The 18056-nt window shown below is 38.1% G+C and overlaps 1 protein-coding gene across 1 annotated transcript; it reads left to right on the forward strand.

The window, feature by feature from the left end:
- Positions 1-11116: 11116 nt before the first annotated feature.
- On the forward strand, positions 11117-17525 carry LOC136807219 (ribosomal L1 domain-containing protein 1-like). Its single transcript, XM_067063815.1, has 3 exons — positions 11117-11280; positions 13963-14061; positions 16317-17525. Exons 2-3 carry the CDS (start codon positions 14033-14035, stop codon positions 16960-16962), a joined length of 675 nt encoding a protein of 224 aa, XP_066919916.1. The 5' UTR covers positions 11117-11280; positions 13963-14032; the 3' UTR covers positions 16963-17525.
- Positions 17526-18056: the final 531 nt, after the last annotated feature.

Genomic DNA, 18056 nt, shown 5'->3' on the forward strand with positions numbered 1-18056 from the left:
GAACTCTGTCATTCACAAATACTTAAAGCGTGTAATTTACAGACCTTAATTAAGAAAGCTCCCAACCCTACCTTAGTTTTTTGCACAAATCCCTGTAACTATGGGCGAGCACCCTGTTGCTAAGATGGAAAATGAAACCACTCAAATGAAAGTAAAATCAGCCCGTACTGGAAATCCCGTAATCTTGATTTACGAATTTAAGTCTATACTGACATTTGCCCCATTTGTCCGGGGAATTGGCAAGGTTTGGGTCGTCATTAGACCAACTTACAGTATCAATTTCAATTGAAGTTAACAGTAAATTTCGTTGATCTTTGACTTTTTTCTTTTGTTCAATCAATAGACCTTTTTTCAAAGAGGCAACATAGCTTCAGCCAGGTTTTTAGGTCCCCCCAACAAAGTAAGGTCCCCCCAATAATTTACCTCCCCCAAAAAAATTGCCTTGTGCTAGGTCCCCTTAAACACTTGGGGAAAAAACAAAAAAATTGTTCTCTCGCCCCTTGTAGAGAAGTCAATAAAAAATATTTGCGAGTACAGTACTGATAAATGAAAACTCAATTTTACTTGTATTAGTATTCATGTTTACAAATCTTTTGCTTTTTATATTTGATTTAATAGTAAGATAAGAGATCTTTTGAAATTAGCTACACAGCCCCCAGAGTCTCAGTCAGATAATCTAGGTCCCCCCAACAATCTAGGTCCGCCCATATATTTTGGTAATTTTTAGCCCCCCCCCCAAAAAAAAAAATAAGGGGGGGCTGATGCTATGGCAACCCTGTTGAATAATATGTAGTCCAGCCATACAAACAATGATACAGCAAAGCATAATTACTGTTTCATGCATATTGTAATAATCATGCATGGGTGTATCATTGTTTTTCTGCTGGACTACATAATAGACCTTTTCTTAAAGAGGACGTCCTGTTGAATAATTATGTACTCCAGCCATAAAAACAATGATAGAGCCATGCATAATTACTGTATCATGCATATTGTAATAATTATGCATGGTTTTATCATTGTTTTTCTGCTGGACTACATTTTATTCAACAGGGTGGCCTCTTTGAAAAAAGGTCTAAGATACAATGTGTTGCTCTAAATATTGCGCACAGTCAGACAGTCACAAACAGCAGAACAGACAGTGAGCTGGTGCAAGTTGCTAGTAGACTGGATGGACTCAAAAGGTAACGAATTGCAGACCTTTTTGTTGTCACAGAGAGCGCATTGAGAGAATAATACAAGTGTTGGTCTCGGCAAAGAAAATGGGGTAATCCAGAAAGCCAGACAAATAATAAAGTAACCTGGATATCCAAGCTCAAAATTGTAAAAGATACTAAGTTTCAGTAACATCTAAAAATTCCCATGTTTTGATCTTCCCATTTCTTCTCTACCATTATTATTATTTTTATTTGGATGCGTGGTCACACCCAAGGGAGATAATTAGGTATTCAATTGTTATTTGCTTCGAAAAAGAAAAATCAGGGAGATTTGCAAAGCAGCGTACGCGCCTTGCTGATCACCCACGCGGTCCATACAAATACTTAAAGGCAAACACTTCAAGTTAGAAGCAGCCAACAAGCCCATTTCCCCAAAATATCTGTTTCCCTTTTCCAGGAGAGATCGCTTTTTTTTAAATGGGGAAACAGGTTCGAATTTCTAGGAAAGACCTTTTCCTAAAGCTATCTGTTTCCCTGCTCCAGCTGATGACGTCATCAGAGAGAAACAGATCAATATTTCTAGGAGATGACATAATAAATTGGGAAACTACTACTATCTGTTTCCAAAATAATTGATATTGCATTGGAAACAGATTGAACTTTCTGGGGGAAAACAGATATCATCTAACAAGATGACTATAATGTCAAGATGCCAATTAATGTGATCAATAAAGTGTGAGTTGTAAAAACAATTACCTCTATTATTCTGAATCTGTTGTTCGTGTTTAAAACGTTAACAATTTTGTAATAAAAAATTTTGTTTTGTATAAAAGAAGTAATTATTGTTATTTGGTTCAATTGGTCCAGTGTATCAAATCTCTCAGTTTAGTTTATTAGTTGACACTTTGATATCTTCATTGCATCACAGCGAAAGGTTTGTTTTTATTTTAGTTTGTATCTTTGAAAGACCCCATCGGATTTAGGCAGGGCTGTCGGATTTAGGACCACTTACGGTATATATTCCTTATAAGCTTGGGAGAACATATCAAAATTTTAATTCTGAAAATTGTGAAAACAGATCAAAATTTTCTCAGATTTTCTAGGGAAGATACTTTGAGATTAAAAATTTAGGTTTTGAGGAGAAACAGATTTTCATTTCTACGAATAAGATTTTTGAAAATTTTGGCCAACAGATCAAATTTTCCAATGTTTAACAAAAGGACCTTGCTCTGGATGCTTTCGTCAAGTCGGCTCGCATAATTTCTTATACGCGCGCCACACCATTCAGATCTCTGATTTGCTTGGACCAACCAATCAGAATATCTGCATAATCATCCTCATATGAGAATGCAGACGATCTAGGTAAACCAGACCGTAAACATAAGAAATATCAAAATCAAGAAAAAAGATTAAGGGCTGGATATCCAGGCTAATAATAAATGTCTTGTCCCAGCTGGTGTCATACTAATCTAAGGCGTAGATCACAAATAAGTTGTGTTCGCGTCGCCCGACCAACTCACTTATTATCTAAAAAATCAGACACTTTTCAGTCGGAAAGTCGGAAATCTATCGGATTTTTTACCAATATTTTTCAAAGCATTTTGTACATTCATCGTTAGTCGCCGATTTGATCATCCAGTGTTAGTTCAAAGAAGCTTTCCGTCCATAATCTTTCAAAGATTGTTTGCGTTAAAAAGCGCTATGCGACTGTTTTTTGCAACCGTGATATGTAACAAAGATCATAATGCAGCTAGTGCGCTTGATAATTCCCAGACGATCTCAATCGAACGGAATCGACGATAGAACCAGTCGAACAAAATCGAACGCAATTGACCGATTGAAATTCGATTGTCGAACACAATCGAATCTCAATCGAATATTACTGCAATTTTCAGATTCGATTGATATTCGAAATTGCGTTTGATTGATGTTCGATTGTGTTCGATTGCGTTCGATTGTCGATTCATTGACCCCCGGATTGTTCATCGCATAATTTCTACGGGAAATCGAAAGTAATTTCATTTGGCTTGTGATGTTTGAGAGCTTGGATGTTGGGAAGCTGCAAGAATAAAGCCAGGCAATCTCAATCGAACAGAATCAAAGATCGAACCAGTCGAACAACAATCGAACCAATCGAATATTACCCAGAATTTTGACGTTCGATTGAGATTTGATTGCGTTTGACAATCGAATTTCAATCGGTCGATTGCGTTCGATTTGGTTCGACTGGTTCGATTGTCGATTCCGTTCGATTGAGATCGCCTGGTATATAATTCTTGCTGCGCGAACAAACCTATGTTCAGGGCGCATTTTTCCAATAATTCTAGTGCTGACCGACTGCCTAGGTTCAGAGCGCACTTTTCCGACGATTTTAATCCCGACCGACCGACTCACTTTTTGGGGCTGGAAATGACGCGAACACAACTTATAATCCAGACGTCCGCGCTCGATAGGATCGATCATCGGAACGGCTCGATGACGGATCGTTATGTGATCGATGGATTACTTAATCGACTCATACTCGATTTACCATCGATAACAAATCGATTAACGATCGATGACGAATCGATTAACAATCGATGACGAATCGATTAACAATCGATGACGAATCAATATACTCGATAGGATGGACAGGCCAAAATTTTCCCCTCAATTTTTAGAAACCAAACTAATTTCATTTGAAAGTCCTTACCTTTGTGAGAAAAATGAGGGGTCATTTATTAGAATTGGTTAAGTATTCCCAAAGTTATTCCATTTTCAAAACACAAAAAAATCACCTTTTCAAAGAATCGCCTCCTTACACCACGCCAGCAAGAAATAATTTTCGGACCAAAATCGCGCCAAAAATGGCGGATGAAATCTAGTCTTCCGTGTGGCGGGGTGTGGGGAGTTTTGCCGGTACGGTCTGAAAATCGGCCCGATGACTGTTGTTAAACTTTAGCTTATCGCTAATGAGCTGGAAATGATAGCTGAAAACAAATTTCACCACTAGAAAGCTGAAATCCTCAGCTTTCAGATGGTGTATGCTGCTTACATGAAAAAATCCGCAATCTTGTTGAAAAATTGCAATTCCTTCTATTTTTTCAAAATTCCGGTTTTCAAATAAAGCAGCATGTGGTAGATTGTAGCCTAATCTTACCCTCTGGGTTTACTTAAAAAACCGCGATTGAAAAGATGAACCAGCTCAATCACAGCCATTTGTTTCAATGTGGGACGAGAATTTTCCGGTGCCGTGGTCAGCGCTAAATCGCGTTTTCACCTTGACGTCGAAAAACATGAATATCTTTGGAAAGAAAATAGATACCTGGATGCAGTTTTTTTTACTTGTTTCCCTGATAATTCCTGATTGATTTATAAAAAAAGAATGAACAGATTTGGATGATTCAAAGGTAAGTTCTAATGCATTGAAGTTCATTTTTGTAAATTCTTCCTCATTCCGGGCAAAAAATCCCGACGAGTGCAACGAAGGATCGATACTCAAGACTTTTTAAATGGCTGAATCTTCCATCGATCTCCTATCCGGTTAAATAATCCATCGATCACATATCAATCCGCCATCGAGCCGTTTCGATGATCGATCCTATCGAGCGCGGACGTCTGGTATAATGAATAATGTGATTGACGCCTCCTATAAAATGTCATACTCATAGGTAAATAAATAGTCGTCAGAACCTTTAGGCATATTTTTGCGAAGCGAATTTATGAGCGAAGCAGTTTTGCTATATTGTGCACGTACCTTTAACTTCTATCCCAAGCGAAAATTTGCTATAAAATTTGCTATATAAATCACATCTTAAAACCGATGATTTTATCAAAATGACATTGAATGGTTTGTCTTGAAGCCACGAAAACTTTCTCGGTTTGGTAGCTAGGACTGCAAAAAATGCTGTTTTAAAATGGTGTACCCTAACAGTGAACAGCACAATTACCGGAAGCCGAAACACGGGCTTAGAATCTGAAGTTGATCAAATTGCCGCGCGGGCGGCACGCATCTAAGCAATCTAAGCAGTGGTTCTTCGGTTTTAAATGTTTATTTTGCTGTTAAATGGAAAAAAATTAGTTTGAACGTTCACAGAAAGGATCTTCATCATCCCTTGAATTCTAACAGCAAAAGTATCAAGTATCAAATAAGGTCAATCAATGAGAGGTTTTTGCAAGTCGCGCGGGAGGGCGGGAGGAGTGCTCTTTTAGTGAACGAAACTTACCAAGTGGATATTCTATGATAAACCAAATCTCCTATCCGGATCGATAAGTAATCCATCGATCACATATCGATCCGTCATCGAGCCGTGCCGATGATCGATCCTATCGAGCGCGGGGGTCTGGGATAAAAGAAGTACAGAGGTAACCAGACGATCTCAATCGAACGGAATCGACGATCGAACCAGTCGAACCAAATCGAACGCAATCGACCGATTGAAATTCAATTGTCGAACGCAATCGAATCTCAATCGAATATTACCGCGATTTTCAGATTCAATTGATATTCGATTGCGTTCGATTGATGTTCGAATGCGTTCGATTGCATTCGATCGTCGATTCATTGACCCCCGGATTGTTCATCGCATAATTTCTACGGGAAATCGAAAGTAATTTCATTCGGCTTGTCATGTTTGAGAGCTTGGATGTTGGGAAGCTGCAAGACTAAATCCAGACGATCTCAATCGAACGGAATCGACGATCGAACCAGTCGAGCAACAATCGAACCAATCGAATATTACCCAGAATTTTGACGTTCGATTGAGATTCGATTGCATTCGACAATCGAATTTCAATCGGTCGATTGCGTTCGATTTGGTTCGATTGGTTCGATCGTCGATTCCGTTCGATTGAGATCGTCTGGAGGTAATCAAATTTGTCGAATTTGTCAAGAAATATAAATCAAAACTGCCCAATAAGCCATCTTTGTACATTTTTGTTTTTGTTTTATTTTTATGTTTTGATGATTTTGACAGACGATTCGTGATTCGAATAAAAATGTTCGATCGTTCGACTAATATCGTTCGATTTTATTAAGGCACCATTTACACTAGAATAACTAGAAGGAAAAAAAAGAGCGATGCGCGGCGGGTGTTGTGCCGCCGTGGATTATATGGTGTGTTTGAGCCATTAAGGCTCTTACGAGCCTGTCTGTATAGCGGCTTTATTAGAGGGATTTTTAGAGTGTCTCTTATTTTTGCTAGCAACTTGCGAATTGAGGGGGAGTCTGGATCGCTTCGCAACCCTTATACAATACGGCTAGTTCATAATTGCGAAGCGAATTTATGAGCGAAGCAGTTTTGCTATATTGTGCAGGTACCTTTAACTTCTATCCCAAGCGAAAATTTGCTATAAAATTTGCTATATAAATCACATCTTCAAACCGATGATTTTATCAAAATGACCTTGAATGGTTTGGCTTGAAGCCACGTAAACTTTCTCGGTTTGGTAGCTAGGACTGCGAAAAATGCCGTTTTAAAATGGTGTACCCTAGCAGTGAGCAGCAACAAAATTACCGGAAGCCGAAACACGGAATCTGAAGTTGATCAAATTGCCGCGCGGGCGGCACGCATCTAAGCAATCTAAGCAGTGGTTCTTCGGTTTTTATTTTGCTGTTAAATGGAAAAAAAATAGTTTGAACGGTGACAGAAAAGGATCTTCATCATCCCTTGACTTTTAACAGCAAGTATCAAGTATCAAATAAGGTCAATCAATGAGAGGTTTTTGCAAGTCGAGCGGGCGGGAGGAGTGCTCTTTTTAGTGAACGAAACTTACCTTGCAAAACCAAGTGGATATTCTTCTATGATAAAGAAGTACAGAGGTAATCAAATTTGTCGAATTTGTCAAGAAATAAATCAAAACTGCCGAAGAACCAACAAGCCATCTTTGTACATTTTTGTTTTTGTTTTATTTTTATGTTTTGTGATGATTTCGACAGACGATCGATTCGTGATTCGAATAAAAATGTTCGATCGTTCGATTTTATTAAGGCACCATTTACACTAGAGAGGAATAACTAGAAGGAAAACAAAAGAGCTATGCGCGGGCGGGCGGCGGCGGGTGTTATGTCGCCGTGGATTATGTGGTGTGTTTGGGGCATCAAGGCTCTTACAACCAACTCAATGCTTACGACCCTGTCTCTTATAGCGTCTTTATTAATTAGAGGGATTTTTAGAGTGTCTCTTATTTTGCTGCTAGCATGCAACTTGCGAATTGAGGTGGAGTCTGGATCGCTTCGCAACCCTTATACAATACGGCTAGTTTCATCAATATTCCCTGATTAGGAACTTGATAGCTATCCCCAATAGGATTCAAAAAATCATAAACTTTTGACTAAAAGTTTACCTGTTTACCTGGACTGGACCATGGACTAATTTTCTTGTGAAGTTTCATCAATCACCACTGCAAAGCTAGCATCTTTAAATATAAAGATTACGTAATGCAATAAATTCCGCCACAGAAAATAACAACAACGATGGCGGATTTGACGGCCGCCCACGCTTAAGATCTAAAGTTTAGCGGTGGTCGATTAGATTGGCTCGGGGATTGGCCTGGGGGGGGGGGGGTTATGATTTGGCCTACGTAATGTGCCGCACTTAAGGGTCGGGTTTTTCTGCATCCCAAAATGCACTGTAAGGGTGTGTTTCTGTGAGATTGCAATGCAAATGCAAGGGTCGAATTTTAAAACAAATTCAAAATAATTGTTAAAAAGAAAGAATTTTACTTCTCGTTTGTTTAAAAAAATTTCTATTGTCTGATAATTACAGCTGACAAGAATAATTTTCTCAGTTTTTCTTTGAAACAGCAAATTTCCCAAGCTTTTTCTCTTCAAACGCAGATTTACAGCTGAGAAATATAGTGCACTAAAGGGTTGGGTAAATCAAGAGAAAATGCACTGAAAGGGTACCTTTTCAGCCATATTGAACTGCACTGTAAGGGTACGATTTTGAAAGGCAGATTTTGCGCAGGACATACCGTCGTTTCAAAATCGAGTGCCCCCCCTGGGGGATTGGCTGCTTCTGACTATGCTAAGGAGTAATCTGGGGGTATTGCGTCTGGGGGTAAAGCATACTCGAAAAACGCGACAATTACACGAAATACAAAATCTACCGTAGGAATTTGGTGGATCCAGCCAACGCAGCATTATTGCACCCTGAGAGATATTGAAAATGAAAATAACCCCAAAATTGGTGATGATTTAAATAACTCAACCTTCATGTACTTTTAGCTGATTTAATCAATGAAACATGACAAAAAAACCTTTAGTAAAGAAAAGCATATCATATATGGAGCATGGATAGATAGAGCATATGTACCATAAAGAGTTCCCATAATAGAATGTGTCAGCTCAATTTCATTAGCCACATTCTACGAATGGATAAGAACGAGCTAATCAACACCTACGCACTGTATCTTCCGTCACATGACGATCTCCTTTGTCGACTAAATTTTAAAATTAATTGACCCAACTGGTGTTCTAACGGCAAACGGCATATAATTCGAGGAGCTGATCATTACGAAAACAGATGGACCATGGAGGAAACTTGCAGTTCCTACTCCTTAGCCGAACGATGATGTTGTGTGCAAAAATCAGGATCTGAAATTATTTATTTCTTGAGCAATTTGCTTTTATGTTAGCATTGGTAGTTTTCACAATTTACGAAACGGCCGTCATTCTGATTTTTCTCGGGATGCAGACATGACGGTATGATTTCATTAAAATACCCGAAGCAAAAAGAGTGAACGCAAAAGAAAACGTCTCTTTAAATTTTTTTAAGTCTCCTCTTTTTTATTACCCCTCGGTACATCTACTTTGAGATAAGTCAAAATCCTACCCTGAAAAGCACATGTCAAAATCATATATTGACGCTGTGCCGACGAATCGAGATTCCATTCATCGCGCAATCAACGAAGACAAAAGTAACCATGACGACCATCATAAAGTCTGTCTTATTATTTCGATTCAATTAAAAGTGACAGTTCGTACTAATTTTCTCCTTTGTGTTACGAGTGATTAATCGTTAATTGCACGACAAAACATACGATTCCGAGGTAATCGTCAGTAAATAATCATTAGTAAATCATAGTTTTTTTGTAAACATTCGAAAACCTCCTTTTTTTCTTTTGTTTAAAAAGAAAACATTGCAGTGTAATTTTTCTTTGTTTTCAATTAAAAGAAGCTATTGTAACGTAACATTTCTTTGTTCTTTTTTATATTGAAGAAAAAAAATGTCTTTGTTTTTTATTATATAGTAAAAAAAAATCTCTGACACAGGACTTGGGAGAGAAAAGAATAAGGGGACAAAAGTGTCCCCCCGCCGAAGAGTGCAAAAAGTGGTAATAGTGCAATTAACGATTAATCGCACTCCTCTAAACCAATCAGATTCGAGTAATTTTGCACGGCTGACGATTACGATAGAAATCTCTTAGGAATTCCTCGAGGGAATTCTATTGTAATACCCCCGAAACAATCCCACAATGCATCGATGTTTTAGAAAAATCAAAACCTTCGATAAGGTCTATTATGCAAAATTCTGAGACAGAAAGCCGCTTCAGATACCCATCTAAGACGAAAGAGCTTTTAACAAACTTTTAACATTTTGAAAAAGGAAACTGGAAAAGAGATAAGGATACATACAAAGCATTGAGGACACTTTTGGAAAGTCTCGGCGTGTTGGTAACAAAACAAAGCGTGTGTATTTTGAGACAATGCTGTGTTGATGAGGTTAGCAAAGTTATGACAACACTAGGTCGTGACCTTCTTATGCAGCTTTTAAATGGAAGAGAAACAGGTGCCTTCAGTGGATAAAATTTTGTGTGGATTGATAAATTTGAAACAGATAAATGTGACATGAATCTTTGGGATTAATTTTTCTGAAAAGTAGTCTTTGCAAAAATTTTGAAATATTGGTCAAACCCCCTTGGAAAATGAAAGAAATTGGTTAATTAATCTCCATACAGACTTTCCAGGTAACTTTTTAAGAAGGCTGAATTGCGAAATTTTTTCCACGCAAAAATGAAACCACATGAGGTTACCAGAGGTCAGGAATCATGGAGTTGTGTTTTGACTTGATTTCAGGCCAAAAACCATACCTTTCATTAACCCAATAAATACTGGAACAAAATCATTCTTGAAATGTCAAAATAGCATCATAGTAGGCAAGGTTTATCTCAAAATATGCTTGGTCATATGTACAGTATTATCGTTTTTCGCGAAAGAGGTTTTCTACTAAGACCTAGGAAACTTTTTAGAGCTCAAAAATTGATTTATAAGGCAAAATCCCTTGACGAAATTTAAAAATCATCAAAATCTGAAACCAGTTACTTTAATGAGATAAATTTTCGTGACGATTAAATTTCGCAGATTTTGCGGATTTTGGTGTCATCCGCGAAATTAAAGCCCATGGAAATTTTTAAGGTCTAATCCGCGAAATCTTTTGAGCAAAACTCAAGTGATCTCAAATAACTACTTTTAGAATGTCAACTTTTATCAAATAAGCGCTAATTATGCGTATTTCAACATCTAGCATGTACAATTTGGCAGTATAAAGTGCAAGTGCAAAATCATAAATTTTGTCTCATGATGCCATCCGCGAAATTAAGTCCCTTTCTCCAGATAGGTCGAGAAATCTCAACCTACTATTTATCGAGCTATGTTTTGCAAATTTGATCCTTAAAAAGCTTGTAAACGCTCGATGTGTTTCGGAACTCACATCGTGAGCTCACTTGTCTGCATGAATAACGATGATTCTATGGCCCCCTTGGTGGATCCATCCATTTTGCTCAAATGAGCAATCTCCCTTGGTGGATCCATCCATTTTGCTCAAATGAGCAATCTCCCTCGGTGGAACCATCAATATTTTGTTCGGATGTCTGCATGAATAACGATGATTCTATGGTCCCCTTGGTGGATCCATCCATTTTGCTCAAATAAGCAATCTCCCTTGGTGGAACCATCAATATTTTGTTCAAACCACTTTCACTTTCGTTTTCAGGTCATCAGTTTGACGAAGTTACGTAAAGAGTACAAAACGTACACATTAAAACGACAGTTGATCTCTTCATATAATATCTTCTTATGTGAAGAAAAGATTTACCATCTGGTCTGTAAATCTCTCGGAAAAGAATGCTACAAACACAAGAAGTATGATGTCTACTTTTCCCTTTTCAATGTTTTCTATAGAGCGTACAAATTTCTTTCAGGATTTGTTCCTGGGTCTTCCATGGCACAAAGCATTGTGTTTATTTTCAAAGTGGTAGATCCAAGCTAGCGGTTTTCATAGAAAAGGCTTATACACGCAGCCGAGGGAGGCTCCCCCGAGCGGGTAGGGGTGCTGAGGTAAAGCAGGCTACGAGTGTACGTGCAAGCTGTAAGGACACCTTTTTAGACCTTTGTTTCGTTCGACGAGCGAGTGTATAAAATATTCTTATTAGAAAGCCAAATCAGATAGACCAACGTGCGGGATGTTTCTGAAGGGAAGTGAGTTGGTCTAATGTAATTTTTCGAATTATCAAGTGCAATTTTATTCATCGAAGAATATTTTATTCATTGAAACATCTGATAACTGTTCATCAAATAATAAATAATTAATAAACAAATGAAGAAAGTATGCGCGCTGGCGCTGTGACCAACTCACTTCAGTCCAGAAACATCCCGCACGTTGGTCTATCTGATCTGGCTTTCTGAATATTGACATTAAAAAACAGCCATACTCTACAGTAGCATTCATTTCTTTTTGGAATGACCAAAGTTGTCTTCTTTTTTTCTTGGACAGGGAGCCTGAACCAGTTATGTAGTCATTCATTTTTGGAATGACCAAAATTGTCTTCTTTTTTTCTTGGACAGGGAGCCTGTACAAGTTATGTAGTCATTTCTTTTTGGAATGACCAAAATTGTCTTCTTTTTTCTTGAACAGGGAGCCTGTACCAGTTATGTAGTCATTTCTTTTTGGAATGACCAAAATTGTCTTCTTTTTTTCTTGGACAGGGAGCCTGTACCAGTCATGTAGTCATTCATTTTTGGAATGACCAAAATTGTCTTCTTTTTTTCTTGGACAGGGAGCCTGTACCAGTTATGTAGTCATTTCTTTTTGGAATGACCAAAATTGTCTTCTTTTTTTCTTGAACAGGGAGCCTGCACCAGTTATGTAGTCATTTCTTTTTGGAATGACCAAAATTGTCTTCTTTTTTTCTTGGACAGGGAGCCTGTACCGGTTATGTAGTCATTCATTTTTGGAATGACCAAAATTGTCTTCTTTTTTTCTTGGACAGGGAGCCTGTACCAGTTATGTAGTCATTTCTTTTTGGAATGACCAAAATTGTCTTCTTTTTTCTTGAACAGGGAGCCTGTACCAGTTATGTAGTCATTTCTTTTTGGAATGACCAAAATTGTCTTCTTTTTTTCTTGAACAGGGAGCCTGTACCAGTTATGTAGTCATTTCATTTTGGAATGACCAAAATTGTCTTCTTTTTTTCTTGGACAGGGAGCCTGTACCAGTTATGTAGTCATTTCTTTTTGGAATGACCAAAATTGTCTTCTTTTTTCTTGAAAAGGGAGCCTGTACCAGTTATGTAGTCATTTCTTTTTGGAATGACCAAAATTGTCTTCTTTTTTCTTGGACAGGGAGCCTGTACCAGTTATGTAGTCATTTCTTTTTGGAATGACCAAAATTGTCTTCTTTTTTTCTTGGACAGGGAGCCTGTACCAGTTACGTTGTCATTTCTTTTTGGAATGACCAAAATTGTCTTCTTTTTTTCTTGGACAGGGAGCCTGTACCAGTTATGTAGTCATTTCTTTTTGGAATGACCAAAATTGTCTTCTTTTTTTCTTGAACAGGGAGCCTGTACCAGTTATGTAGTCATTTCTTTTTGGAATGACCAAAATTGTCTTCTTTTTTCTTGGACAGGGAGCCTGTACCAGTTATGTAGTCATTTCTTTTTGGAATGACCAAAATTGTCTTCTTTTTTTCTTGGACAGGGAGCCTGTACCAGTTACGTTGTCATTTCATTTTGGAATGACCAAAATTGTCTTCTTTTTTTCTTAGACAGGGAGCCTGTACCAGTTATGTAGTCATTTCTTTTTGGAATGACCAAAATTGTCTTCTTTTTTTCTTGGACAGGGAGCCTGTACCAGTTATGTAGTCATTTCTTTTTGGAATGACCAAAATTGTCTTCTTTTTTTCTTGAACAGGGAGCCTGTACCAGTTATGTAGTCATTTCTTTTTGGAATGACCAAAATTGTCTTCTTTTTTTCTTGGACAGCGAGGCTGTACCAGTTATGTAGTCATTTCTTTTTGGAATGACCAAAATTGTCTTCTTTTTTTCTTGGACAGGGAGCCTGTACCAGTTATGTAGTCATTTCTTTTTGGAATGACCAAAATTGTCTTCTTTTTTCTTGAACAGGGAGCCTGTACCAGTTATGTAGTCATTTCTTTTTGGAATGACCAAAGAGTTGTCTTCTTTTTCTTGGACAGGGAGCCTGTACCAGTTACGTTGTCATTTCATTTTGGAATGACCAAAATTGCCTTCTTTTTTTCTTGGACAGGGAGCCTGTACCAGTTATGTAGTCATTTCTTTTTGGAATGACCAAAATTGTCTTCTTTTTTCTTGAACAGGGAGCCTGTACCAGTTATGTAGTCATTTCTTTTTGGAATGACCAAAATTGTCTTCTTTTTTTCTTGGACAGGGAGCCTGTACCAGTTACGTTGTCATTTCATTTTGGAATGACCAAAATTGCCTTCTTTTTTTCTTGAACAGGGAGCCTGTACCAGTTATGTAGTCATTTCTTTTTGGAATGACCAAAATTGTCTTCTTTTTTCTTGAACAGGGAGCCTGTACCAGTCAGGACGGTAAACAAAGATCTGAAGAAGGAGATCGAGAAATGTCTTTCGAGCACCATGCTTAGAGTTGGACATGGACCAAGCAGGTACGTTGTAATGACACATTTTTAACGTTACTCTTGAAATAATAATACCTCGTTGAAAAGATCATATCCGAAAATAAACTTTTGGATTGGTGGATAATTCAAGTCAGTGGTATATACGGGGTGTCCCGAAAAAAAGTATCGAGTCGTACCACTTCTATAGAAAGAAAGTTATCGTGTCTGTTTCACTAAATTTGCAATGTTTATCAAAGTTTCTCTTTGTGTCAAATTAATCTTTTATGAATAACTTTTATAAAAAACAATTCTCAATAAATTTAAACGTCATGAAAATTGTAAAGAAAGTTAATTAATGGAGTCTGCTAAATCGCGTGCCACGCGTGCCTTCGTGCCTTGGCGTGCCTTCGTGCCTTGGCGTGCCAGCGTGCCAACGTGCCTTGGCGTGCCATCCAAATTTGGCGTGCCAACGTGCCTGCGTGCCTTCGTGCATTGGCGTGCCAGCGTGCCCACGTGCTTTGGCGTGCCAACGTGCCTTGGCGTGCCATCCAAATTTGGCGTTCTATTAAAATTTCGGCGTGCCATCCGAATTTTTGCGTGCCATCCGAATCTCGGCGTGCTTGTGCTATCCGAATTTTTACCGAAATTTGGGTAAAACTTTGGGGAGAAGATGACATAACTTGGACCCCCCCCATTATGGACCCCATTGTGGACCCCACTATGGACCCCCTCAAAATTAGCGGGGAAGCATTTTCAAGGTTATTTTATGTAATAACACTTAAATTATGTAAATAAAATGGCATTATCGCAAAATATGATGTGTATACACCAATTTACAACAAGATGTTTTCTCATGCTCAGTAGGATGCTGGCGGTGCAAATGGATATAGATTGTCATGCAATGAAAACATTAAATGCTCCAAGAGAGCTGTTTTAGAGATATGAAAATAGTAGTACTTTTATTATTATTTTCATTTTTATAAGAACATTTACATAAATTTAAAAGTTTTGAAGGAGATACACGTGTTTCTTCCACGCAAAAGGCAGTAGTCTACATGTCATTTTCTTGACAAAGTGACACTTTTTGACAAAATTATTGACATGGCAATTATTTGGGATACCTGCAAGCTTTATTACACCAAATATTTCAATTGTACCGAATGAGATGCCTTTGATTTATATAGATAAATATTGGGGTAAAGTAATTTTCAGAAGCCTAACAATTAATGTTTAAGGGCAAAATATAAACTCTGGAAATTTAAAAAAGTACGCCAAAATTTGGATGGCACGCCGGAATAAGGATGGCACGCCGGAATAAGGATGGCACGCCAAAATTTGGACGGCGCGCCGGATTTTGGATGGCACGTTGGCACGCCGAAGCACGAAGGCACGCATGGCACGCTGGCACGTTGGCACGCTTAAAAACCGATGGCACGCGTGGCACGCGATTTAGCAGACTCTGATTAATGACTGTTGTAAAAACAATTATTGTGGCAATAAAATTCAAATTTCTTACATTTTGTTAAACACACGCAACAACCTTCTACTCAGAATCATGTTCGAACTCGATACTTTTTTTCGGGACACCCTGTAGTAGACTACCCGTGCACAACAGATAGTGTGTAGTGATTATATAATCGCTTTCGCCTTTTCACACGCGTGATTTTTTTGCAAATTACCACGCGTGTGATGTGCACGTGAATCATAAACTTCACAATCACGAAATTTTAACACGCTTCAACACGCGTGTGATTTGGACAAGCTGGAGTTTTTACAAGCTCTTATTTCATTTGGTTGGTCGTTAAGATGTAATAAAAGAATCTTATTACTTTTTCTAAAGAACGCGTCATCTCTATCACTTTAAATGACCAATTAGTGAAGTATCTTGTGAAAACTCCAGCTCACCCCTTGTGATTTGGTTTTTCTTTTGGTGTAAAAGATCTGAGAAGTGTGATCTGGTGTGACCACGTGTTATCATAGAAAGTGACGTCATTGGCTACCATGGCAACCAATATAAAAGTTTGAAAGTTTGGAAAAAATTTACACCAATCGAAAGACCACGAAAAACTAAAATGGTGATAATAATGACGTCAATTTTAAAAAGTGCTTGAAATTTGAGGCCTGTTTTTTGCGGCACAACAGTCTTCACTGATAACTGTCAATACTTTATCAGAATCTTTTTTTTAGCATGTTTTATGATCTGAGTATACAATTCAAAAGTTTACTTTTAATTACCTCAAGCGGGGAACTAATTTTTGCTTTTTAAACAATCTTTAATATTTTTGTTTTCGTTTTTGTTTCAGTTCCATTTTGGTGGGTCAATTGAATGAGCACAAGGAAAAACAAATGGTTGAAAATTTGTTGCATGCCATGCGAATCGTCGGTCAGAAGGTCCCAGGCAAGTGGAACAACATCAAATCTATGTATCTCAAAACATCGACTTCAGTTGCTCTTCCTTTGTACCAAGCGTCACCCGTTGCAACCCACGATCTTAGTGACGTCAAAGTCGACGTCGAAGAGAAGCAACGCAAGCGTAAACGTAAAGCGACGCCGTCCATCAAAAATACCAACCTCGATGAAGTTAAGAGCGATGATGAAGGACAAAATGAGGACCAGAATGATAAAACGGAAGACGTTGTATTGGACGGTGAGAAGGAAAAAGAAGTCACTACATTGGCAAATGAAGACATCGAAGAAACTAATCCTGCTGTCGAGGAACAGAAGACAGTTGTTGCCAAAAACGAAAAACATCTGAGATCTTCCAAAGTCAAGAAAGCGAAAGTCGAAGAAGAAAAAGAAGTAGGAAAACTCGTCAAAAAGAGAAAGGTGAAGAAAGTTACTACACTATCAGAAGAAGAAGAAATCGAGAGTGTTCCGAAAACAAAAAAGACACCCAAGAAAACACTACCTGCCAAAAAGACTGGCCCAAGGAAAGTCAAATCTAAGTAGACACTATATTAAGAATAGCAGTGGACGATATTTTTATTATGTAGCCTGATATAGCATATGATCGTACTTTTTCAGCCTCAGACTTTCCTTCTAATACAATAAGAGAGCAATCCATTGAGTTTCAAGCCCGAAGGGCTAGAGGCGAGACTCCTGGATGGGAAATGAAACCACTTATTTCCTATCCAGAACGCCCGCGCGTAGTTTTTACACAAACGCCGGATTGAAACTAAAATCCATCGTTAAATTTCAAAAATGTAGTCCTCCAAAACAAAGGAACCGCTAAATGCAATCCGTCGTCATGATTACGGAGCGTTCTATGCGCGTTTTGGATGGGAAATAAGAAGCTTCAATTTCTCTTGCCTTGGAAAGGTTAAAGTTTTGCCTCTAGCCCTTGGGGCTTGAAACTCAATGGAGAAACCCTAAATTTGCAATTTTTCTACAGTGTAATAATAGGCTTATTTCACTTTTTGTAGAAGATGAGATTTTATCAAAAATTTTATCATATTTATGGGATCTGTATTTTTTAAAAATGAAGAAGTAGTTCTATTGTCTCGTCATAGTAATATGGTTTGAATGTTTACTTTCTTGCTATACTGTTTATGGGTGTTCTCACACCCGAGGAGAGGGCACTCAATGTAAACGAACGAACTTAAGCGCGGCCCTTTGTCAGGCTTCCCAAGGTGAAAATCCCAAAAAAGTCCAACATTTTAGAAAATCAGACTATTTTTTGCTTCGAAATGGACAAATATCTTCAAAAAAATGCACCGTAAGGATAGACTTTTTGCTTAGATTTGGTTGAATATTCTCTACATCATAAAGGTCCGATTTTCATGGCCCAATTTTTGGGTTTCGGTGAACATTACAAAGCTGCAATCTGATTGGCTGTTAGAAAACCAATAAAATTCTAACCCAAAGACCAATTAGGAATAATTCAGGATAGAAGTAATAGCTCTCAAGGCTTTACACTCCTTTCCTTTCAGTTTTACGAGTGCCCCCACACACACACCCACACACCCTATACACAGACACCCCCACACACAGTGTGTTCAGATCTCGTGCTCGCCGTGCTAAGCGTGCTCGTTGAAATAGTTAAA

The sequence above is a fragment of the Clytia hemisphaerica genome, unplaced genomic scaffold (assembly GCF_902728285.1).
Source record: "Clytia hemisphaerica strain Z4C2 unplaced genomic scaffold, Clytia hemisphaerica genome assembly, whole genome shotgun sequence".
Lineage (NCBI taxonomy): Eukaryota > Metazoa > Cnidaria > Hydrozoa > Leptothecata > Clytiidae > Clytia > Clytia hemisphaerica.

What these genes read in the sequence shown, in the direction of transcription:
- LOC136807219 (XM_067063815.1), top strand. Translation starts at nt 14,033, where the DNA reads ATGCTTAGAGTTGGACATGGACCAAGCAG. An exon ending in GTTGGACATGGACCAAGCAG is followed by an intron (nt 14,062 to 16,316) that starts GTACGTTGTAAT and finishes TTTTTGTTTCAG; the next exon opens with TTCCATTTTGGTGGGTCAAT.